This window comes from Ranitomeya variabilis, chromosome 2 (assembly GCF_051348905.1).
Source record: "Ranitomeya variabilis isolate aRanVar5 chromosome 2, aRanVar5.hap1, whole genome shotgun sequence".
Taxonomy (NCBI): domain Eukaryota; kingdom Metazoa; phylum Chordata; class Amphibia; order Anura; family Dendrobatidae; genus Ranitomeya; species Ranitomeya variabilis.
The window spans coordinates 71,586,733-71,612,234 of record NC_135233.1 but is presented as its reverse complement, the minus strand read 5'-3'; the positions used below and the strand labels follow the sequence as shown (position 1 = coordinate 71,612,234).

Below are 25,502 nucleotides of genomic sequence, written 5' to 3'. Positions count from 1 at the left end.
TGTTATTATCCTGGTGAGTCAGCGGAAGGGTGAGTCTCTCTAATGTGCACCATCCTTGAGTATTTTGCTGGGACTGTTCTACATGTTATCTGCCTGTCTTGTGGTTCAATAAAGTATTGCCACACTGTTTTACCCTCACACTGCGTTGTCTGAGTAGCGTTATTCCCACGTTAAAAGGAGGGTGGGCATTCAGCAGTTTGATCCCTGGTCCATGCGGTTGCGCTAGCAGACCTGGGCACCCGCCGACCTCCCCCCCGTGTCTCCACACCAATGAACCCTGATATGGTGGGAAATTGCATTGGTTATGGCAACAGGTATACAATGTGAAACAGATAAAAAACAGGTGAATTATACAATACAGAGTGTACAGCTGTACTGGATGGAAGCTTTCATCCAACATATCCAATTTCACCAGTTGGAATGGGGTTTAGAGACACCCAGCCTATGGAATGTATAGCATTAGGGAGGTCTCTAGACAGTTCCTTTGACCATTATAGTTACATTATGGTGAAGGAATGATTAAAGAGGTATGTCCTAGTAAATATTGGTCAATATTATCATCTAAAACCTAATAATGCAGATTTGGTCTCTTGAAATTCTTTTGGGGTAATTCTTTTGGGGTTATCAACAGTCTTTCCATTCTATATATTTCAATATTGCATTTCATATTAAACATCGGATTTCAACCCAAAACCTTTAATCTGTAAAAAATAGTGAAAAGGAACCTAAAAGTATCTACAGTAGAATGGGTTTTGCCTTCCTGAAATTTATTTTCCCCACAGCATTCAGGACATTTTATGTAATTATATTGGCCATCCTGGCATGTCTTCAGTAAAACCTGAGTATTCTTAGAAAAAAACTAGTCACCGGACACTAGAAAAATTGATACTGCCTCTTCAAAAGTAGGAATTAGTCCTACCGGTATTAGTGTTTCCAGGAGTCCATCATGACAGCACCACCAGGAGGTTGTCCTTCATATCCTTGATAGGGACAGGAACACAGAAGAGGTTAAATAGCCCCTCCCCACCTCCACCCTTCAGTGATATTCCAAGGTACCATACCAGGATGGATGCAACGCAATTTTATTGAACTTCCTCTCTATACATGTTCATATCACACATCAGACAGGAAATTCAAGGGAGGGTAAATAAGGGGTGCTGTCATGATGGACTCCTGGAAACACTATTACCGGTAAGATTAATTCCTACTTTCCAGGACGTCCCTCCTGACAGCACCACCAGGAGAATTACCAAATAACTCCTATTTAGGGTGGGATTACAGCTTGGAGGACTTTCCTCCCAAAGACCATATGTTGATTTGACAGAATGTCTAGCTTGTAGTATTTGCAAAAGGTATTTGAGTTAGACCAAGTTGCCGCCCGGCAAATTTGGTCCATGGATGCACCCACACTCTCTGCCCATGAAGCAGAGATTGCTCTCAGTGAGTGAGCTTTAAGATTCTCTGGAGGAGATTTACCAGCTTAAATATACGCGGCACAAATGGTAGATTTAATCCATCTGGCTAGAGTAGCTTTTGAGGCTTTTTTCCCTCTGTTCTTCCTGGTCATCTGGATAAAGAGGTTTGAGTCAATTCTCCATCCTTCTGTAAGTTTCAAATATTGTAGAACTGTCCTTTTGACATCCAAAGAATGGAGAGAACGTTCTTTGTCGTTGTTGCAGTTCTGGCAGAACGTAGCTAATATAATTTCTTGATTTCTGTGGAAGTCAGTCATTACTTTGGGGAGAAACGTAGGATCCAATTTCAAGATAATACAATCCTCCTGGATTTTTAAGTATGGGTCTATTATGGACAGAGCTTGGATCTCACCTATTCGCTTTGCTGACGTTATTGCAACCAGAAAGACAGTTTTGAATGTTACAGACTTTAGGTCTGCTTGATCTAGCGGTTCGTATGGAGTTTTCCGTAATTCGTTTAGTACCAAACTGAGATTCCAGGGGGGTACTGAGCTTGGGTTCCCTGAAAAATGCCCACGGGAAAATTGCCCACGGGAAAATTGCCCACATGAAAAATGCCCACAGGAAAATTGCCTACACAGAAAATTGCCCACACGGAAAATTGCCCACACGGAAAATTGCCCACACGGAAAATTGCCCACACAGAAATTTGCCCACAGAAATTTGCCCACATGGAAAATTACCCACATGGAAAATTGACAATTGCAGCATCACAAAGTTTCAGATCTATGATATTTGAGGTGCAAGGTGAGGATGTTCACATAATATGTGATCAACTTGTGATTTACAGTTGACCTAGTGCAAAACTGCAAAAATGATGATCTGTGGTTTGCAGCAGTCTGTCATTATCAGCAATAGATAGATCTAGTCTGCTCTCATCTCTCACTGATTCTGCCTTACTCCTCCCACCAGCCCAGAGCAGCAGCACATGTAGAACCAGCAGCAGTGTGATCCAGAGAAGCCATCACTGCTATCAGTACCCACAAAAGTATCACTGCTGCTGGCAGAGATAGTTGGTCCTGGAAGCCCAGAGGGCACAGCAGAAAGGTGAGATTCTGTCACTTGTACCACTTTGGGTTCTTGCTGAGAATGTATGATATGCTTTTGCAGTGGAGTCCGATGGGCCCCAGTGCGAAATTTGGACCTTCCCCCCACACACACACGTTGGTCAGATGTATGGGCCCCTGTAGTGCTCTAAATTCTATAAAGACGTATGAATTGCCCCCTCCCCCTTCATTATGTAGTAATGTCCCCCATACTGGTATATATGCCCATCATCCTGGTGAATATGTCTGCATCCTGGTATATATGTCCTAATGCTGGTATATATGGTCCCCATCCTAGTATGTATGGTCCACATGATCTCCATCCTGGTATTTATGCCCCCTTTCTGGTATATATGTCCCTATCCTGGTTTCCATGGTCCCCAATCCTAGTGTATGTGTCCCCGTTCTGACCCTAATGCATAATTAAAAACAATAACATTCTACTCACCTTTCCTCTGCTCCCACGTCGCCCAGTGTCTTTTGTAGCCACCGCACAGCCCGGCAGCTGACATCGGAGCGCCATTTCATGCACCGCTCCCTGTGGCTGCACCTCTGATGTCAGCTCACAGCCAACGCGCCGGCAGCATGTATCGCAGTGCAGGGACCCCATGGGTCTCTGCAGCATGATGCATGTCATCTGGATCTGCATCTTCAGTGAAGACGCAGATCCAGCAGAAGCAGGCACCTGTACCCCCTTGTCTGGTTGTGGACTTGATGCCTGCGACCACAGTCGTTACACATCTGTGTTTATTTGTATTGTGAACCAATAGTCTTATCTATCCCCATATTAGTTAATTTATTTTCAATAAAAGTGTATTTTGAGTTCATCTAAAGTATTCTATTTCTTCTTGTAGTGCTAACAATGGAGTTTTCAAAAAGCCAGAGAAACAACAAAGTTATGATTTACTTGGGGTTTGAATAACTGCATTTCGTATCAACGCAGTGGTGACTTGGACATGCCGACTGCACCTGCTCTTCAAAGTGCCATTCAAATCTCAAAACAAAAGATGGCAACGTAGTTCAAGAACCAACAGAACATTGTCATGACTCCTGCCCTCAAAAAGCAGAAGCAAACGTTGCCAGAAGCAAAATGAGAGAAGACATGAGAGCAGTAAGTGCTACTCCTCGCAACGTGATGGGAAAGGTGTTGTCTGTGTTGAGTAATGATGTATTGGCCCATATGCCAAGACAATCATCTCTTGCGAGAAGCCTGGTCTATCATAGAACAGATGGTAATTTGCCTAACCCAAAAACTAATTCTACATTATTCTTCTGCCCTGCAGAGCATCTCACATATACCTGCATACTATCCCCCTGTCCTGCAGAGCATTTAACCTATAGATCTATGCTGTTCTCTGCCCTGCAGAGCATCTCACCTATAATTCTATATTATTCTTTTGCCCTGCAGAGCATTTCACATATTCCTGCATACTATCCCCTGTCCTGCAGAGCATTTAACCTATAGATCTATGCTGTTCTCTGCCCTACAGAGCATCTCACCTATAATTCTATATTATTCTTCTGCCCTGCAGAGCATCTCACATATACCTGCATACTATCCCCCTGTCCTGCAGAGCATTTAGCCTATAGCTCTATGCTATTATCTGTTCTGCAGAGCATCTCACCTATAACTCTCTACTGTTTTCCTGTGGGTATTCATGTCTGTGGGCACTTTTCACATATCATGTGAACACCTTGCACCTCAAATATCATAGATCTGAAACTTTGTGATGCTGTAATTGGCAATTTTCCGTGTGGGCAATTTTCCATGTGAGCAATTTTCCGTGTGGGCAATTTTCCTGTGGGCATTTTTCCTGTGGGCAATTTTCCTGTGGCATTTTTCCTGTGGGCATTTTTCTGGTCACCCTGAGCTTCGTATTGTTGGTCTAATGCGTTGCGTAGCTTTAATGAACCTTACTACCCAGGGATGGTCGGCTAGTGGATAGTCATAAAAGGCGCCCAAAGCGGAAATTTTTATTTTTAACCCCTTCATGACCGTGGGATTTTTCATTTTTCCGTGTTCGTTTTTCACTCCCCTCCTTCCCAGAGCCATAACTTTTTTTATTTTTCCGTCAATTTGGCCATGTGAGGGCTTATTTTTTGCGGGACGAGTTGTACTTTTGAACGACATCATTGGTTTTACCATGTCGTGTACTAGAAAACGGGAAAAAAATTCCAAGTGCGGTGAAATTGCAAAAAAAGTGCAATCCCACACTTGTTTTTTGCTTGGCTTTTTTCCAAGGTTCACTAAATGCTAAAAATTAACCTGTGATTATGATTCTACAGGTCATTACAAGTTCATAGACACCTAACATGACTAGGTTATTTTTTACCTAAGTGGTGAAAAAAATTCCAAACTTTGCTAAGAAAAAAAAAAAAATTGCGCCATTTTCCGATACTCGTAGCGTCTCCATTTTTCATGATCTGGGGTCGGTTGAGGGCTTAACTTTTGCATGCCGAGCTGGCGTTTTTAATTATTCCAATTCGGTGCAGATACGTACTTTTGATCGCCCGTTATTACATTTTAATGCAATGTCGCGGCGACCAAAAAAACTTAATTCTGGCGTTTTGATTTTTTTTTCTCATTACGCCGTTTAGCGATCAGGTTAATGCTTTTTTTATTGATAGATCAGGCGATTCTGAACGTGGCGATACCAAATATGTGTAGATTTTATTTTTTTTTATTGATTAATTTTGATTGGGGCGAAAGGGGGGTGATTTAAACTTTTATATTTTTTTTATTTTTTTCACATTTTTTTAAACTTTTTTTTTAAACTTTTGCCATGCTTCAATAGCCTCCATGGGAGGCTAGAAGCAGGCACAGCACGATCGCCTCTGCTACATAGCAGCGATCTGCTGTTCGCTGCTATGTAGTAGAAAATCAGGTGTGCTGTGAGCGCTGACCACAGGGTGGCGCTCACAGCTACCGGCAATCAGTAACCATAGAGGTCTCAAGGACCTCTATGGTTACAATGGAGAAGCATCGCCGACCTCCGATCATGTGACGGGGGTCGGCGATGCCGTCATTTCCGGCCGCCCGGCCGGATGCGGTAGTTAAGTGCCGCTGTCTGCGTTTGACAGCGGCATTTAACTAGTTAATAGCGGCGGGTGAATCGCGATTTCACCCGCCGCTATTGCAGGCACATGTCAGCTGTTCAAAACAGCTGAATGTCCTGGCTTTGATGCGGGCTCACCGCGGAGCCCTGCATCAAAGCAGGGGAGCTGACATCGGACGTACTATCCCGTCCGATGTCAGTAAGGGGTTAAAGTACTAGGTCGTAAACCTGTGTTGAAGCCTGCTTGAAGGAAATTTAACATCTGAGGAATATTTGGTCCTTGAAAGATGGATATTGGAGTTTTGCTGTGTGTGCAAAATTTTTTTCCAGATTTTTAAATATATAGCCAATGTCACTGGCTTCCTGCTTTTTTTTGCATGGTTGAGATGACTGAATCTGATAGACCTTTTGATTTCAGGATCTCCTTTTCAAGATCCACGATGAAAGTTGTAGCATCTCTAGGTTTTGATGGACCAGCGGTGCCTGCGTCAGAAGGTCCCACCTTGATAGTAGCAGGATCTTCCAATGTCATCCACTTCAAAGGGGGAAACCAACTCCTCTTGGGCCAATATGGCATTATTAAGATTACTGCTGTAGGACTTTCCTGTATTTTCCTCAAAATTCTCGGTATTACGGCGAGTGGTGGGAATGCATAAGCAAGTTCCATGTTCCAGTTTTGTGCTAAGGCGTCTACCCCGGTTGGATTGTCTCTTGGATTTAATTTAAAAAACTCTTGTCTTTGTATTTCGCCTTGAGGCGAATAAGTCTATCTGTGGAGTGCCTCATCGCTGGGTTAGCTGAACAAAGACTTTTTCGTTTAGAGACCATTCCGAGGGTTGCACCCTTTCTCTGTTGAAAGTCTGCTATCTGGTTCTTTGAACCTTTTAGATGTACCGCTGTGATGGACTTCACAGTGCGTTCTGCCCAAGAGAATATTGATTCAGCTAATCCCTGCAGGTGATGGTGCCTCGGACCTCCTTGATGAAGAAGGAAAGATACCGTGGTTGAGTTGTCCGAGAAGATCCTGAGATGACGCCCTTGCACCTCCTTTTGACATCTTTTCAGTGCATCCCAAACCGCTGAGTTCCCTGTAATTGGAGGAACTGTTGCGTACAGATGTGGGCCATGTTCCCTGAAGGTAACGTCCTTCTATGTGAGCTCCCCAGCCACTTAAGCTTGCATCTGTGGTTACATTTATGCATGTAGACACTCTCCAGGGTCTCCCTTTTTTGAGGTTCTTTATGTTGACCCACCAAGATAGGGATTGTTTTACCTCTCTGGATAACAGCATCTTGTTGCCCAACGAATCTTTCTTGCCATCCCATACTGAAAGGACCTCCCATTGAAGGGTTCTTGAATGAAACTGGCTCCACTCTATGCTGGGAATACATGAGGTCATTAGACCTAGAATCCTCATGGCTTTCCTGATGGATATGTGTCTGCGTTTTATTATTATTGAAATTCTTGCTTGATGTTTGTTGTTTTTGATCTGGTAGGAAAGAGTATTCCCGTTCAGAGTCTAGCAGTACTCCCAGGAATATTTTCTCCCTTTCTGGAATGAGATTTGATTTTTTTGAATTTATTATCCACCCCAGTCTCTCCAGGAGCAACGTGGTCAATGTTAAAGATTCTTCCATCTGATGTGGCGAGTCTGATATCAACAACAGATCGTCTAGGTATGGGACGATGAGAACGTTCTTTTCTCTTAAGTGAGCCATGACTTCTGTCATGAGTTTTGTGAATATCCGTGGAGCCGAAGCGAGACCGAATGGTAGGCACTGGAACTGGAAATGATTAATTTCCTCATGGTCTTTTATTACAAATCTAAGGAATTTCTGGTGTGGGGCATGGATGTTTACATGGTAATATGCATGTTTTAGATCTATCGTGCACATCACGGAGTTCTTTTTTATTAAAGGTATAATTGATCGGAGAGACTCCATCTTAAAGCGTTTCTAAGCTACCCACTGATTTAATGGCGTTAAGTTTATTATTGTACGGTATTCTCCACTCGGTTTTTTTATGGAGAACAGACTGGAGTAATGTCCATGAAACTGCTGGTGATGGGGTACCGAAACTATGACCTGCAGTTCTGAAAGCTCTTGTATATCTGTTAACAATCTTTGATGGACTGCTGGCGACTCGGTACGTGTTAGGCAGTACCTTTTGGGAGGTAGTTGAGTGAAAGCTATCTTGTACATTTGGGCGACCGGCTGAAGGATCCACTGATTTTGAGTGATATCCTGCCAGCCCTCTAGGAAGTACTGCAGTCTCCCTCCTATATTGTTGGTGTCATTGTCTGCTGGGTCCCGACGATTGGTCTCGAAAGGAACCTCTTCCTCTGCCGCCTTTAGGGTAGCTCCATCTGCCAGACTTCCCTTTCACTTTATAGTCCTGCCTAGGGTGGGAACGAGTTTTCCGAAAGAATGGCATTTTCTTTGGCTTTTCTTCAGGAAAGCCCTTCTTTTTATCAGATGCTTTCTCAAGCAGTTTGTGTAAGACGTGACCAAATACATGAGATCCTGAGAACAGAGTCGAACAAAGCTTGTTTTTCGACAGTATCTCCCGTCCAAGATCTCAGCCACAAGGCCGCCTTGCCGTATTTGACAGCGCATTATTTCTAGCTACAAAACGCACTGACTCTGCTGAAGCATCTGCCATGAAATCAGTCGCCATTCTTAGTATTGACAGTGATTTTAGAATTTCTTCCCTGGGAGTTGTCTTTAATGTGACCTTCCAGCTTGTCTACCCAGAGACTCATGGATCTTGCTACAGAGGTAGCCGCTATGTTTGTTTTCATAATGGCAGCTGATGACTCCCAGGCTTTTTTAAGGAGATCTTCCGACCTTTTATCCATCAGGTCTTTTAAACCAGATGAGTCTTCAAAAAGGAATAGATGTCTTCCTTGACATAAAAAAAAGCGCAAAAAAAAACGCATGCGGATTTCTGGCAGAAATGTCCGGATTTTGTCAGGAAAATTTCTGCAAGAAATCCTGACGTGTGCACATACCCTAAATGCTGGGCTCTACTTAACCCTGCACACACCACTGATTGCCAGCTTTTTGTGTACTGTATGCATAGGCAAAAAGCTGCCAATCAATGGTGGGAATTGGATTATTCAGAGCTCATGAATATGGAAGATACATGTCAGAAGCTTTACTAGACATCTAGTTGATAATTTCCTGCTAAAATAGTGATTTTATCAAAACTACAGCTAGCAGCTCAGTAAGTGTTACCCTGCTGTAAACAGGATCTCTGCTCCATAAATCACGCTGCTCTCAGATTAAAACTGGTAACAGATTCCTTTTTTGAAGGAGTTTTTTGTAGGAATAGAAAACAAAAATAAAATGTCATTATAAATCAATCTAAATAAACTTTAATTACAAAATTAATAGGACAGGTGCCTGTGAGCATGTGTAGTAAGAGTTTTGCCCCCTCCCTTTATGTGTGGAAAGATGTGTTCCGTGTGGATATTGTAATCTACAGTACAGACCAAAAGTTTGGACACATCTTCTCATGTGGAGGCCAGGTCATCTGGCGTAACACCCCATCACTCTCCTTCTTGGTCAAATAGACCTTACACAGCCTGGAGGTGTGTTTGGGGTCATTGTCCTGTTGAAAAATAAATGATGGTCCAACTAAACGCAAACCGGATGGAATAGCATGCCGCTGCAAGTGGTAGCCATGCTGGTTCAGTATGCCTTCAATTTTGAATAAATCCCCAACAGTGTCACCAGTAAAGCACCCCCACACCATCAAACCTCCTCCTCCATGCTTCACGGTGGGAACTAGGCATGTAGAGTCCATCCGTTCACCTTTTCTGCATCGCACAAAGACATGGTTGAAACCAAAGATCTCAAATTTTGACTGATCAGACCAAAGCACAGATTTCCACTGGTCTAATGTCCATTCCTTGTGTTCTTTAGCCCAAACAAGTCTCTTCGGCTTGTTGCCTGTCCTTAGCAGTAGTTTCCAAGCAGCTATTTTACCATGAAGGCCAGCTGCACAAAGTCTCCTCTTAACGGTTGTTGTAGAGATGTGTCTGCTGCTAGAACTCTGTGTGGCATTAACCTGGTCTCTAATCTGAGCTGCTGTTAACCTGCGATTTCTGAGGCTGGTGACTCAGATAAACTTATCTTCAGAAGCAGAGGTGACTCTTGGTCTTCCTTTCCTGGGGCGGTCCTCATGTGAGCCAGTTTCTTTGTAGCGCTTGATGGTTTTTGCAACTGCACTTGGGGACACTTTCAAAGTTTTCCCAATTTTTTGGACTGACTGACCTTCATTTCTTAAAGTAATGTTGGCCACTTGTTTTTCTTTACTTAGAATTTGTACTATGGCAAGAAAAAAGCAGCTAACAGTCTATTCAGTAGGACATCAGCTGTGTATCCACCAGACTTCTTCTGTGCTACATGTCTGATACGGTCATTGCTGATATAGGTGGTACGCAACTAAGCATAGTAATGTGCACTCTGTGCATACTGCTGCCAGATCCTATGTGGATCATCTCCTGAGTCCATAGAGAAGGGTAGTAGATAGAAAATCCAATGTAGTTGTCGGATTAAAACCAATTTTATTGCTTGTGTTTTAAAACCAGGACAAAACTGTAGTCAATTACAAAAATAAAAAACTGCATAGGTTAATCAAATGCATTTTTGGTCCAGTACTGAGACCTTCCTCAGGTTTACTAATTCATAGCAGTAGAGATTAGGCTGCCTGGTTTATATACAGTTTTTTGTCACTCATCACAAGACCAGTCTTTTCTTATTTTTGCAATTACCTCGGTTTTATCCTGCTTTCAACACACCATCAATAAAAGCCGTTTTAATCAGACAGCGCCACTGTACTTCCTGTTTTTCTATCTAATTTCCCCTTCACATTCTAGGAAAGGTTTTTCAGAGTAACAAATCGGCATTAATTTTAAAGTAATATAGACAAAATGAGTGTAATGTGCAATTTAAATGTATTTAGAAACAGGAGACAATGACATGTACAGTATTTGTTAATCATCATATTTCCACCAATCTCTCCATCCCATTGGTCCAGTTTTGTAGGGCATGGGACAAGGACATGTATGGGTTCATCACCATTTTACCATCAAAATCTTCATCCTGTTAGTCCAGTTTTGCAGGGAAGGAGGCAAGGACATGTATAGGTTCATCAGCATTATTCCACCAATATCTTCATCCTATTAGTCCAGTTTTGTAGGGTATGAGACAAGGACATGTATGGGTTCATCACCATTTTACCACGAAAATCTTCATCCTATTAGTCCAGTTTTGCAGGGCAGGAGGCAAGGACATGTATAGGTTCATCAGCATTATTCCACCAATATCTTCATCCTATTAGTCCAGTTTTGTAGGGTATGAGACAAGGATATGTATGGGTTCATCACCATTTTACCATCAAAATCTTCATCCTGTTAGTCCAGTTTTGCAGGGCAGGAGGCAAGGACATGTATAGGTTCATCAGCATTATTCCACCAATATCTTCATCCTATTAGTCCAGTTTTGTAGGGTATGAGACAAGGACATGTATGGGTTCATCAGCTTTTTCTGCAACTTATTTTTAAGAACTACATACATTAGAATAGCATAAGCAATGCCATGTAAAAAAAACCCCACACCAACACATTTTGCAAAACTTATTTATGTAACTTTACCAAAACAGACAAAAAAGACACATGGATAAAGGGAAACTATCATTTTCTGTTTTATATTTATTCACCTTCACATTCTGATTACGATACAGTGCAGTACATCATTTCCCATGGGTGTATGATATGCCTATTAAAATATCAAAATCTTCTGTATTAGGGTTCTCAGCAGCGTGATAAGTATTGAAGTCCAAATAATAATATCTCCATATTTTTAACACCAAAGCAAACATGTAAGATTTGCTGAGGTGCAGACACAACATAAAATTATAGCAATGAAAGAAACAAGAACAATTACATAAATTACATAAAAACATGATGCTTGTCAAGACAGCCAAGATAGAAAGGCACAAAGTAAAACATAGTAGTGATAGTTTCCCTTTAAACGCTTGATAAATAAAGGCAATGACGGCTATTCTCTAGTCTTCACATTTCATCTATCAGGATTTGATAATCATAAATACTAATGTTCCAAAGCCAAGAAGCAATAACACTTTAGACATAACAGTATATACAAAAATAATACATATCTACTAACACTACTGTAAACAGAAATAGGATATAAATATAGAAGAATCATGTCACAGAGCAATACTTCACATTGTCTCTTCTGTGACCAAAGAATTCCTGATCTTATCACAAGTAATGATTATGGGCTGTCCACTTTTTGGGAACAATATTTTTATTTACTTAAATACATTGATTTTGAGCTAAAACATTTTTTTTTTAGCAATTGGGTTTCATTAGAAATTTGTCACCGTTTGACTTTTGCAGGCTCTTTGTTTCCTCCACATTCAACTTTGATGTGGTCTATGGCCATAAATCAACTGAAAGGAGATCAGAAAAAGATAAATACAAAAGTTACAAACTCTGAATCAGACCTTCAGAGAATATCAGATAACTTATTCTGCAGCCAGCAATGAGCAGAACATCACAGAGGATATAGAAGGTAAACCGTGCAAAATTGTTATTGACGCCCAATTACAAAAAATTTTTTTAGCCCCAAATACATGCATTCATGTAAAAGAAAAACTGACCTCAAAAGTGGACGACCAAACCTGACCAACTTCTTACACATCATCATGTAATGTGTCAGTGATTTGGTTTACTCCCCTTCCCACAAGTGCAATAAAGAGAATGAAGGTCCATATGTTGTGGTTGTTTTGGTCATTTGGATGTGATGCAGGTAAAGACTTGAAGGTCCAACACTCCAGACCTTAACTTTAATAGTTCCTATCTTTTAATTTAAAGAGCATTTGCCTCTAATGTACAGCTATGGCAAAAATTAAGAGACCACTGCAAAATGTTCAGTTTGTCTGATTCTTCTCCTTATAGGTATATTTTTCAGTAAAATGTAAATTGTTCTTTTGGTCTATAAACTTCTAACAACATGTCTCCAAATTTCCAAGCAATACATTTTGTATTTTTTTTCTGACAAAGAAAAATGGTAAAAAAAACAAAAACAAAACAGTGCTTTCAGACCTCAAATAATGCAAAGAAAACAAGTTCATAATCATTTAGAAACAACAATACTAATGTATTAACTCAGGAAGAGTTCAGAAATCAATATTTTGTGGAATAACCATGATTTTTAATCACAGCTTTCATGCATCTTTGCATGCTTTCCACCAGTCTTTCACACTGCTCCTGGCACAAAAATGTAAGCAGTTCTTCTTTGTTTGATGGCTTGTGACCATCCATCATCCTCTTGATTACATTCCAGAGGTTTTCAATGGGGTTCAGGTCTGGAGATTGGGCTGCCCATGACAGGGTCTTTATGTGGCGGTCTCTTAATTTTTGCCAGTGCTGTAGTAAATGAACTGTAAATGACTTCAGTATTTCTCGTCTTGAACTTTTACCAAGTTTTTCCAGACTTCTAAATAACAAATGTGTCTGCTTCACCTCTCCAAAATTGCAATTCAGGATTCTGGAAAAGCTGGATGATATAATGTGTATTAGATGTGGTGGTGGCCATATTTGTTGTCAATTAACACGGGGTAAACAGCTCGAGACCATATTCAGAAGACCATAACATGGGTGATGTATATTTTAGCACTGATGGGATTGAATGCCTACGGATATAGTAAAGAAAACTTTCCCTTCCAGATGAGATCCAGTTCCATTCTTGATACTTGGCTTCCACACAGAGGAGTTGAATTTAGTAGACCATAAGGAGGACAGATAAAGTATATTATTTACCTGTTATTTGTGCTTTTATCATTTTTGGACAAATGCTCTTTACATAAAATGTAATGGGATATCGCTAAGATATAATTTAACATTAGAGCTGGTTGGGGTCCAGTATCTGTGACGGCCAACAATTTGTATGACAGAAATGGTCCTTCTTTGTAGAGAACCAAAGCGCAACTCTACTTTACTGAACAAGTGGATGCAGAAAAAAAACTGTGAATGTGCCAAAGCAGTAAGAAACTGCTTGAAGGCATATCTGACCTCAAAATACAGTCAGACCATATTAATCAGGAAGTGATGTGCCTTCCATTACAATATCAAGAAACCCTTTAAAACTGTACCTCCTGAAACACAGGTGGGGTGGTCGGCGCTCTGGCTGATACACACATACATACACACACACAAGACTGCAACCTCTCACTTCACTCTGAACCAATAATATTACGTGAACATGAAGAAGCAAATTTGGGCTACACAGCAACATGAGATCACCCATGATTTGAGGTCAAATTGATAGTGCACATTTTTTTGAATAAGGGAAAACTTACCCAGGAATTAAGGAAAAAAATTGTGAGATGTCAAACTGCTGTGTAGCCCTACCTATAAGCATTTAGGGTCTCAATGATATTAGTTGTCCATAGCGAACTGACAATATAATGTCTCTTACGGTCACCACCAACGACGTAGGGGATTGGTTTAACTCAAGTAAACATTATTCATCAAGGATTTTTTGGGTTCCTAATATGCTATTTACACTGTTTTCTGGCTTTAGTAGGCTTGTTGTGCTGGTCAAGTTGCATTCTCATGAGAAGATTGTCCAGCTTTGGTGGCTTCAGTGGAACATCTCTTTGTTGATCCACATCAGGCTGCGGGTCTCGTTGGGCTTACACTCGTATTCAATACTGCTAAAGCTGTTGCCCCACTGGCAATGATCTCTTTTATGGTAGTTGTAAAACTTCACTTGCCATACCGTCTCAAAGCTTCCAATGTCTTCAAACTGTGAACAAAGCAAAAGATAAAAAAGAACAAATTATATAAAGATTTCCCCCAAAGATATAGAAGCAATTTATGCTATAAAACCCCTACTTTTAAGGCCGGGATCACACACAGCGAGATAAGGCCGAGTCTCGCAGGTTAAAACCAAGCTCTGGCACCGGCACTCCAGAGTGGAGCGTGCGGCCGCATAGCAATACATGGAGCTGCACGCTCCGCTCTGGAGTGCCGGTGCCAGAGCTTGTTTTTAACCTGCGAGACTCGGCCGTATCTCGCTGTAGTGTGACTCCGGCCTAAAGGGAATCTGCCATCTAAATCATGATGCCGAAAACACTGGTACCATAAAACCGAGTCCCACAACTCAAGCTCCACCATCTTTAGTATCAAAACAGGATCCTACATTTCAAAAGCATAGTGCAGCAAGAATCTTGCGTGCCCTGCCAAAGATGAGCTAGCAAACAACACAGATAACCAGAAATACTAAAAAGCAGCTTCAGCGATCTAAGGACAAGCAAGTCTAAGGATGAAGATGGATGCTGATAGTTCAATGATAAAGGCAAACTCAAACCTGTAATAAGATCCGAAAAAATGCAGTCAGAACATATGACTAATACCTCACAGCCTCACACCTACCATGTACATGAAGCTGACGATTTTTCATATCGGGAGTCCTCTTCATTGAACTCAGCTTGCATAAAATGTCAGAGCAATCTTTTGCAAAGTGCGTACGTTTAGTGAGTTACAGGCAAACTTGTGTATGTGTACTGTAAAGGTGACTAAAGGAGACCACGGTGTCTGGCAGAGACTTGCCATATTCTCCACAAACAGAAGACATGAGTGCTTGGTTGAGCTGAGCATACTGGTGTATAAGGAGGAAGGAGGAGAGGTCACGAAAAATACCTGCTGGTTAAATAAGTAGTCAGGCGCCAGATATCTAAGCTACGCAGGCACCATAACAATTTGGCATCATTAGGGAGTCACTGTGTAGTGGTAACGAGATGGTGGCATTATGTAGGCTTTGTAGAGTGTTTTCATTGGTAGTATGGTCTTTGTACAGAGCGTTTTTCTCAATAACAGCATAAAGGTAATATTTCATCACAATGTAGATATTTCATCCTTGTATAGTTGCATTATTTGATACCTACTGTACACTCCTCAACATTAAAATGAAAACACTATGAAAGAAAAGTTCCGGAATTATGAAAATCTCATGATGGATAACAAAACCATAAATAAGACGCTGGGTGAGAAGGAGACAACTGTTGGTTCAATAGTAAGAAAATGGAAGAAATACGAAATGACAGTCAATCAACATCGATCTGGGGCACCATGCAAAATCTCACCTCGTGGGGTATCTTTCATCATGAGGAAGGTGAGAGATCAGCCTAAAATTACACGGGGGAACTTGTTAATGATCTCAAGGCAGCTGGGACCACACTCACCAAGAAAACCATTGGTAACATATTACGCCGTAAAGGTTTAAAATCCTGCAGTGTACGCAAGGTCCCCCAGCTCAAGAAAGCACATGTGCAGGCCTGTCTGAAGTTTGCCAGTGAACACCTGGGTGATTGTGTGAGTGATTGGGAGAAGGTGCTGAGGTCAGATGAGACAAAAATTGAGGTCTTTGGCATTAACTCAACTCGCCGTGTCTGGGGGAAAAAAAATGTTGCCTATGACACAAAGAACACCTTCCCCACTGTCATGCATGGAGGTGTCATGTTTTGGGGGTGTTTCTCTGCTAAGGGCACAGGACTACTTCACTACATCAATGGGAGAATGGATGGAGCCATGTACTGTAAAATCCTGAGTGACAACCTCCTTCCCTCCGCCAGGACATTAAAAATGGGTCGTGGTTGTGTCTTCCAGCAAGACAATGACCCAAAACATACAGCCAAGGCAACTAAGTAGTGGCTCAAAAGTAAGCACATTAAGGTCATGGAGTGGCCAAGCCAGTATCCAGCCCTTAATCCCATAGAAAACTTATGGAGGGAGTTGAAGCTTCTAGTTGCCAAGCGGCAGACTCAAAGTCTTAATGATTTAGAGAGGATCTGCAAAGTGGAGTGGACCAAAATTCCTCCTGACATGTGCGCAAACACCATCATCAACTACAAAAAAAGTCTGACTGCTGTGCTTGCCAACAAGGGTTTTGTCACCAAGTGTTAAGTCTTGTTTGCCAGAGAGATCAAATACTAATTTCTCAATGCAAAATGAAAATAAATGTATATAATTTATACAATGTGATTTTCTGGATTTTATTTTTGATATTCTATCTCTCAATGTTAAAATTATCCTACCCTTATAATTATGGACTGTTCATGTCTTTGTCAGTGAGCAAACTTACAAAATCAGCAAGGGATCAAATAATTATTTCCCCCACTGTAATAATGATTGGCTCAATCAAAGATAGTGAAGGTAGAGACTCCGCCTTAGGTATCATGTATATTACTGTGTGCAATTTTCCTATAATGCAGTATGCAATACATAATAGTAGTGCACAGTATATTGGGGGCTGAATAGTTTCATGTGTGGTGCTACCTTTGCACTAAAAAGCACCATTTCCGTATACAGCAATATATGGTCAAGTTTTTAGTAATCTATTTAACATGATGCATTTTTTAAGGCATAATGTTGGAGGGAGCTTATACGCTTTACAACTCTCTCTCCAAACTCCCCTTCACAACTGACCCTTTAGGGTTGGCTTAGCATAAAGTGCTTTCATTGGGTTGAGGGGAGAAAGCAGCCTATTTGGGGAGTTTTTGTGTGAAATTATGTCCAATTTGGCTTTTTTGTCTGTTTTTTGTTGCTCCAATACAGACAAAAGGAAGTAAACATGTGTAATTGCAATAATTTTCTGGGAGAAATACTGTATTTCTCAGACTATAAAACAACTTTTTTCTTCCAAAATTATGGAGGAAAATGGGGAGTGTGTGTCTTATAGTCTGGCTGTGGATGGGGTGGAAGAGTGGGTCACAGGAGGCAGCTGTGGCTAACTGTGCCCGCTGCTAAAGAAAATGAATATTCACTGCTTCCCACGTCCCTAGTCCCTCCCACCTCTATGCACTGAAGCTGGCGCCGAGAGGTGGGAGGGACTATGAGCGTGAGGAGCATTGTATATTAATTCTGTGTAATAGGCACACTGTTAGCCGACGCTGCCCACCTCCTGTAACTGCTGGGCAATCACGTGTGTCCGCTATTAATAAGAATGAGTATTCACTGCTCCCTACACCCATGGGAGTGTGGAGCAGTGAATATTAATTCTCTTTAATAGAGGGCACATGTGATCGCCCAGTCTCTGCAGGAAGCCGCTGGCTACTGCTAACATTGTGACCACTACTAAACAGAATGAATGTTCTGCTCCTCACACCCATAGTCCCGGGTGATCTCGGCATGTGATGGAGCATAGTAGTGACGTCATGCGCATGCTGAAATCAGTTGCTGTAGTCATAACAGGACGCAACGCAACGAGGGAGAGGAAGAAAGGTAAGTAGAATCTTTATTTTTGTATGTGTGCACTATAATGGGAGCCATGTTTACCAAAATGGGGATGGGGGCCATGTTTACCATGTGGATGAGGAGGTCATGTATACCAGGATGGGATGGATGCCATGTATAACAGGATGGGGATAGGGACCACGTATATCAGGATGGGGATGGTGGCCATGTATGCCAGTATGGGGATGGTGGCTAGGTATACCAGGATGGAGATGGTGGCCATGGATACCAGGATGGAGATGTAGCCATGGATACCAGGATGGGGCTGGAGGCTATGCATACCTGGATTGGGGGCCATATGTACCTGGGTGGGGACATATATACCAGAAGACATATATACCAGAATGGGGATCATATATACCAGGATGGGGACATATGTATACCATGATGGGGGATATTAGTACAGAATTGGGGGACATTATATATATAATAGTGTAATAACAGTGCGTTATGACCACATTTTTTAATTTTCATCCTTAAAAACCTAGGTGCGTCTTATTGTCCGTTGCGTCTTATAGTCAAAAAAATACGGTACTTAATTTTATGGAATAATTTCAAGGGTGCAAACACTTTCGGCCATGACTGTAAATGCTCTTTGATAACCATGGCTAAAATTAATAATAATAGACGTGATGCTGGGAGCTCGTACACCACAGCGGCATGCATCAGTTCTCATTGTTAAACATTGGCTAAAGATAGTAGCAAAGTACAAAAATACAGCAAAGTCAGCAAACTAAAACTCATGGACAGAAGTTTAGTTTTACCATTAAAAACAACACTACAGTTACAAACTGAGTGCCCATAATATACTGAACCTTTAAGAAGACACGTTACTAGGTTAAAAGTGACCAATTTTTGCTCTTATTTTATTCCTGCTCCTCCACTGAATAGTCTGTGTTTTTTAAATTTATTTTAAATCCCCCAAATGATTTCCGAAAAAAAAGTAAAAGCAGCATTTTTTAAATAAAAAAAAGTGACCTATTCAATTTTGAATAAACTTTGAGAGATCTATATACAGTATATTAAAAAAAAGTGCTAGCATTTAAAAAACTGCTTCAGAAAATTAATAGTGTATAGAGCAGTGATGGCGAACCTATGACACGCGTGTCAGTGCTGACACGCGTAGTCATTTTCAGTGACACGCCGGCCGCAGCCCCATAGAAATTGCATCTTTACATTGCATGGCATCCGATCCGATTTTTTATCGGATCGGATGCCATGCAGGAGGTCTGTGGGTCCAAACAACAGAGCTCCGGCACAGAGCGTCTAGGCCTGGGACTTCCGGTAGGCCCGGCACAGCTCCCGGAAGTCCCAGGCCTCCGCGCGGGTCGGATGCCATGCAGGAGGTCTGTGGGCCCAAACAACAGATCTCCGGTGCAAAGCGTCTAGGCCTGGGACTTCCGGTAGGCCCGGCGCAGCTCCCGGAAGTCCCAGGCCTCTGCGTCGGAGCTGTGTTGTTTGGGCGACATTGCGCTGCTCCCTGCTCCCTGCTTCGCCGGCCAGAAGTCCCAGGCTGCACTTCTGAGGACTGAGGAGATCGCTGTCTGGAGGCCCTGTGATTGCTGTCTGCAGGCCCTGTGATTGCTGTCTGCAGGCGCTGTGACAACTACTGCAACCATCATCCAGTGAACTGTGGGGTGTCATTGGCCATTACTAAGATAAGTGAGGGGGAGGCTGGAAGAGGCCTGTGCTATGGGTGCCGTTTCCCGCCATTAGGAACGCCATCTTGCAGTACAGACTCCATTTCACCACCATTACTGTTTGTGGTGCATCCTTATTAACCCCTATTTCTGCTAATTGCCTGCAGGGCTAACTATAAATCTTCTCTCATGGAGAAGCCACAAAATAAAAAACCAAAGTTAAGTAAAGGGAGTGGTAGTAGCAGTAGCCGACCCTTTCAAGAGACATGGACTGAGATGTATGGCATTATAGAAAAAAATGGCAGATCATTTTGCGTTCTATGTAGTGAAACGGTAGTAAGCAGAACGTGGAATGTAAATAGACATTTTGAAACTAATCATTCCCAGCTCTTGAAAAAAAGTGAGGATGAAAGGAAGGAATACATTTCCAGGCAGCTACACCTTCATAAGAGCCAATCTAATTCCATCCTTAAATTTGTAAAAAGCTCTACAAATTTAACATCTGCAAGTCTGAGCATTGCTCACTCCATAGCTCAGCATGGAAAAGCACTCAGTGAGGGAGAATTTATTAAAGATACTCTCTTAAGATGTGCACCAGTTCTATTTCATGATATGCAGAATAAAGATGCAATTATTAAGAGAATATCTGAGTTACCACCGCAACAGCTGGAGTGCCACAGGTTCGCCATCACAAGAATTCCCCCTCCTCCTCACTTATCTTAGTTCACGGCACCCCACACAAGTTAAATAATAGCAAGACCAACAAAAGAAACCAACTGACAGATGAACAAAGAAGTCACGAAGCAGGTAAGTTAAATAATTATAATTATACATATTTGTTATTTAAACTATACATGTCGCAAAATTATGGGTTTTTTTATCAAGGTGACACACCACCCAAGTTATGTTCGTTTTTTTGGCGAATTTTGACACACCAAGCTCAAAAGGTTGCCCATCACTGGTATAGAGGAATGGTACATTAAGCATTAGCACAAAAATAAATGCTTTTAGAATGTTTTTTTGTTTTTCTTCCCTTGTATCCAATTTTTTTTTATGACACCACAAGGTGAAGTATAGCAATGTTTTGGATAATGTACTCTTTGTTCAGTTTTTTCATCCAAAAAAGACAATCCATACATGCCCTCTATCTCCTCGAGGGCCTCCACCTGCGCCTCCAACCTCTGCCTTAATGAGACATGCATTCCAACAGTGCAGAGCGAATCCCCATTACCTCTGTACTGCACAGCCAGGGCTCACCGCAGTCAGGCAGTGTTAAAACTGATCTGCCTTGGAGATCACAGTCATACAGCTGAAGAGTTGTGGACAGCTCTCCAGGCTGAGTTTGATCAATGGCTGTCTCAGCTGAACCTGCATCCAGGGAAGGCCGTGCCCGATAACGGTCCAAACATGGTGGCGGCCCTACGGCGAGGCAAGCTTACACACGTGTCGTGCATGGATCACATCCTCAACCTGGAGGTACAGCATTTTCTCTGCCATTGTCTTGGCCTGGGTGAGCTGCTCCAGAAAGCACATAAGCCGTGTGGTCATTTCCGCCGTTCGCACCCCTCTGCTCATCGACTTGCATCGATACAGAGGTTTTTGTCCATGCCAGTTACCAGGTTGATATGCTATGTGCCGACACGGTGGAATGCCCTCTGCACATGTTGCGGCGACTGTGGCAGCAGCAAGGAGCCCCGACACAATATGTCATGTTGTATAGCTTGGGCCAACGCAGTACAGACGTGGCGCATATCACGTTTACAGAGTGGGCACAGATTAAGGACCTCTGTACCCTTCTGCAGTTTCAAAATGGCTACTAAGATGGTTAGCGTTGACAACGCTGTCATCAGCATCACTATTCCGGTAATGTATATGCTGGAGCAGACTTTGAATAGCATGTGGGAGTAGATGGTGGTCCCAGAAGAAGAGGAAGAAGCGGAGAAGGATGCGGAAGGGATAACATTTTCTCTAATTTCTAGACCGTCGTCACACAGGCGGGTGCCAAGAGAAGGTTGATTACTGCGATTGAGGGGGGCTGGTGACAACAGACAAACTGTTATCGAAGGTGCAAGATCTGAGGAACAAATTGAGGAGGACGAGGTGATGGGCGAGCAATTGTCATATGAAGAGGATAATCCTCCTCTCTCTGTTGTTCGTGGTTGGCGGGAGAGGACGGAGAAAACGAGCCTCATTGTTACCAAGCTACCAACACAGCATGGGCTTGGACCTCATGGTAGAGCCTGACATATGAGTGTCTTCTTGTTGCACTATCTGCAACATGATCACAGTATAGATATGATTAGGAAAATTCTCGAATTAATCAGCGAATATTGTAAATTTGGGGATCGTAATCCGAACCGAACATTGAAATATTCGCTCATCTCTAGTTATCACCTTTGGTCTGTTCGAAACAGCTATCAGGAAGTTTGTTAACCCTTTAAGTGCTTCAAAGGAATTAATGCAAAATAGAATGAAACATATTTTTTTTTTCAATACAAACATTTGCTAATATATTGTCCTTGGGTGGCCATGGAAATCTGTCAGCACCCCATCATTATTGTAAGAAAGCATACAGTATTGTTGGTCATTAAGGGGTAACATAAAATAACAAATGTTCGTAAAAACTCAGATACGGACAGATGCAATCAAAATTATTCAACCCCCAATGAAACCACAAACTAGTTTTATTCTCAAAATGTACAAACTTTCTGCTATTTGTAATAAAGCAAACAAGAAAAACGTTAACAGTTCAACACAACTAATATAATGAGAGGTTTCTCGAAATTCAACACAAAATGGCATGTCTAATGACTACTGCAGCCTCAAGCGTTACTTTAGTAGTGGACTTAGTAGAGCACCTGCTGGCTGTTATGACCTGCTGCACCTGTGATGCATAACTAGACACCAGCTACTTCCATTGTTTCTGAGGAATCTTAGCCCATGCCTCTTGGTCAAGAACGGGAGGTTGGAGAATATGGCTTCCATTATAAAGGGATAGTCTTTATAAGACTCGCAGGGGTATCAATGAAGAAATACAAAATTCTACCAATGCAAAACCCCTTAAAGGGGTTGACCACTACTAGGACAACCCCCTTCTTAAACTAAATGTTCAGCTGCGATAAAATAAACAAACCTATACTCCCATCCCGTGTCGGCTCCATTCCAGCGGTGTCAGCACTCGCAATTTCGGGGCTGTGATGCGGTGGAATGACACATGATGCCTGGTGACTAGTGTTGAGCGATACTTTCCGATATCGGAAAGTATCGGTATCGGAAAGTATCGGCCGATACCATCAAAATATCGGATCCAATCCGATACCGATACCCGATCCCAATGCAAGTCAATGGGACGAAAATATCGGAATTAAAATAAACCCTTTATAAACTTGTAGGTTCATTCTACATGAAGGAAAACAACTAAGAATAATGTAGGATGTATTGGGGGACGTGGCGGAGATATTAAAGGGACAGAGGTTTAGCCCAATGTAATAGAATAGCAGGATTTTTATTTTTTTTTTATGAAGTTCGGCGTTAGAAAGAATTTGACTATGTTATTTTTTTTTTTTTTTATGTCAGATATTGATGTTTCACTACTTCCACGCCCTTCACCTTCTTTTTTACTTCTCCCACGCTTTCTTCTTAATTATCCTCATCATCAGCTTCTTTGACATCAACTTCTTCACCTTATTCATCTTCTTCTTCATCTTCTACCTATTATTTTTTGGGTTACATTGTTCATATTCTTTTTATTTTACTATTATCTTCATCATATTCAACTTCTTCATCATATTCTTATTTGTGACAGGCATTCCCGTAGTTGTTATCTATAAAAGTTTGAAGATTACACCTTCCGTTCTGCCTGTCACAAACCAGTTACATTTGTCCGCGTTCAGTTTGGCCTGCAGCATCAGGCTTTATCCAGGGGCACCACGAGGAGGAACGGACTCACCCCCATACACTGCTTAGTCTTCTTCTGCTTATAATTTACATAATATTTTTTTGCTCTGATATTTTGTGTTATGCTTAATGTCCTTCTGCTCTTTGTTCTGCAGCCTCTTGTTCTTCTGCTTCTCGGTCTTCCAGGTCGTCGTCGTCTCCAGGGTCGTCGTCTCCGGGGTCGTCGTCATCGGGGTGGTCTCCGGGGTCGTCGTCATCGGGGTGGTCTTCAGGGTCATCGTCTCCAGGGTCGTCGTCATCACGGTGGTTGTCGTCTCTGGTGTCGTCGTCATCTTAGGGGTGTTCTTCCGGGTCATCGTGTTTAGTCTCTTGAACTTGGAAATGTAGCAGAAGGTACAAGAAGGCTGAGAAAATGCCGAGAACCAGCTGATGGAACTGGAACTCGGATGGCTACCCGAAGGTCCAAGAGCCAATGGAACTACCGAGGACCAGCTGACGTTACTGGAACCCGGTTACTAAGCAGGAGGTACCCGTGCCTGAAAGCACTACCAAGGACCACCTGACGTTGGTGGAACTCGGATACCCAGAGGGAGGCACCTAAGCCAAAGGCTCTGCCCGGAACCAGCTGACGGTACTGGAACCAGGATGGGGAGCAGAAGGTACAAGAGCAAAAGACACTGCCGAGAACCAGCTGACGGTGCTGGAACCCGGATGGGTAGCCGAAGGTCCAAGAGCCAATGGAACTACCGAGGACCAGCTGACGTTACTGGAACCCGGTTACTAAGCAGGAGGTACCCGTGCCTGAAAGCACTACCAAGGACCACCTGACGTTGGTGGAACTCGGATACCCAGAGGGAGGCACCTAAGCCAAAGGCTCTGCCCGGAACCAGCTGACGGTACTGGAACCAGGATGTGGAGCAGAAGGTACAAGAGCAAGTGTCTGCGTGGCTTTTGCAGGACACGTTGCCGGCTGCACAGCAGGGGAACAGCTGGCGGTGCTGGACCCCACTGACACATTGGCGAGGTGTTTGGCTCTGTGCAGCCAGCACTTCCGGACAGCAACGAGCGGTGTTGTAGCCCGGGCTCTGCAGGGGGAGCAGAGTGTAGGCCGAAGCCTACTTGAACCAATTTCAAAGGTAACCTTTAACCCCCCCTCAGGGGTTAGAAAGTAGAAGAGCCACAGCTTATGCAGCAGTAGTGCTGCACAAGTCAAAGGTTGCTCTTTTAATTTCGCTCCTTGCACACGCTGAATGAAACACGTATAACATTTAGCCCTTTATACAGTCAAACTGTGTTGGAGGCGCGAGTTCCCTTTGTAATGAGACGCAGCACAGGTGTCAAGAATCCCACCTTGGTGCTGGGTGCAGCCTCCCGAGCGTTGTTATTTGCTGTACAGGAGTCTGCGCTGTCGTGTTATCCCCTGGCCTAGCGCCGTTAGCGCTGCCCATCTTCTGGCATCATGTAATGTCGGCCGGTGCGGTTCGCGATGCCCATGAATCCCAGCCCCGCAGTGTCTTAACATTGTTAAAACACTGCGGGGCTGGGATTCAGGGCCTGGCGCAGCACATATGTTCGCCTCTCACACTCGGGTCCTTACACCCGCTTCAGACTGTGCGGCGTCATCTGATCCCTTATCGCATGCCACGGCCATGAAGCCGCACAGTCCGAAGAAGGCGGAAGGAGAGGAGGGACAGGCGAACTGATGCACTGATCCTGCCCATCAATCACACCCTCGCAGTCCCAATAAATAAGACACCGAGGGGCGTTGTGTGGGTCAGGGCGGCCGCAGAGGCGCAGGCAGCCAAACAATGATGCCAGAAGACGGGCAGCGCTACCAAGGGGGTTGCAGCGTGTCATTACAAAGGAAAGTCACACCACCGGGACGGTTAAATGGTCACACAGAGGACACATTGCAGACGTGTTTTCAGTTCCACATGTGCGAGGAGAATACGTTTCTGAGCCACCTTGCACACATGCAGCATTACCGCTGTACAAGGTGGCTGGATAACGTAAAAACGCCTGGGGGAGGGGGGACAGGTTCCCTTCAATTTCAGTTCTTG

At 42.8% G+C, this 25,502-nt stretch overlaps 1 protein-coding gene across 1 annotated transcript in view; it reads right to left on the bottom strand.

Annotated features, from left to right (window-relative positions):
• Nucleotides 1-11,205: 11,205 nt before the first annotated feature.
• CNRIP1 (cannabinoid receptor interacting protein 1) overlaps nucleotides 11,206-25,502 on the bottom strand; it is a 59,802-nt gene continuing 45,505 nt past the window's right edge. Inside the window, exon 3 of the mRNA XM_077282552.1 lies at nucleotides 11,206-14,417. Within this exon, the coding sequence (XP_077138667.1) occupies nucleotides 14,253-14,417 (165 nt within the window). The 3' untranslated portion in view covers nucleotides 11,206-14,252. The remainder of the gene's footprint in view (nucleotides 14,418-25,502) is intronic.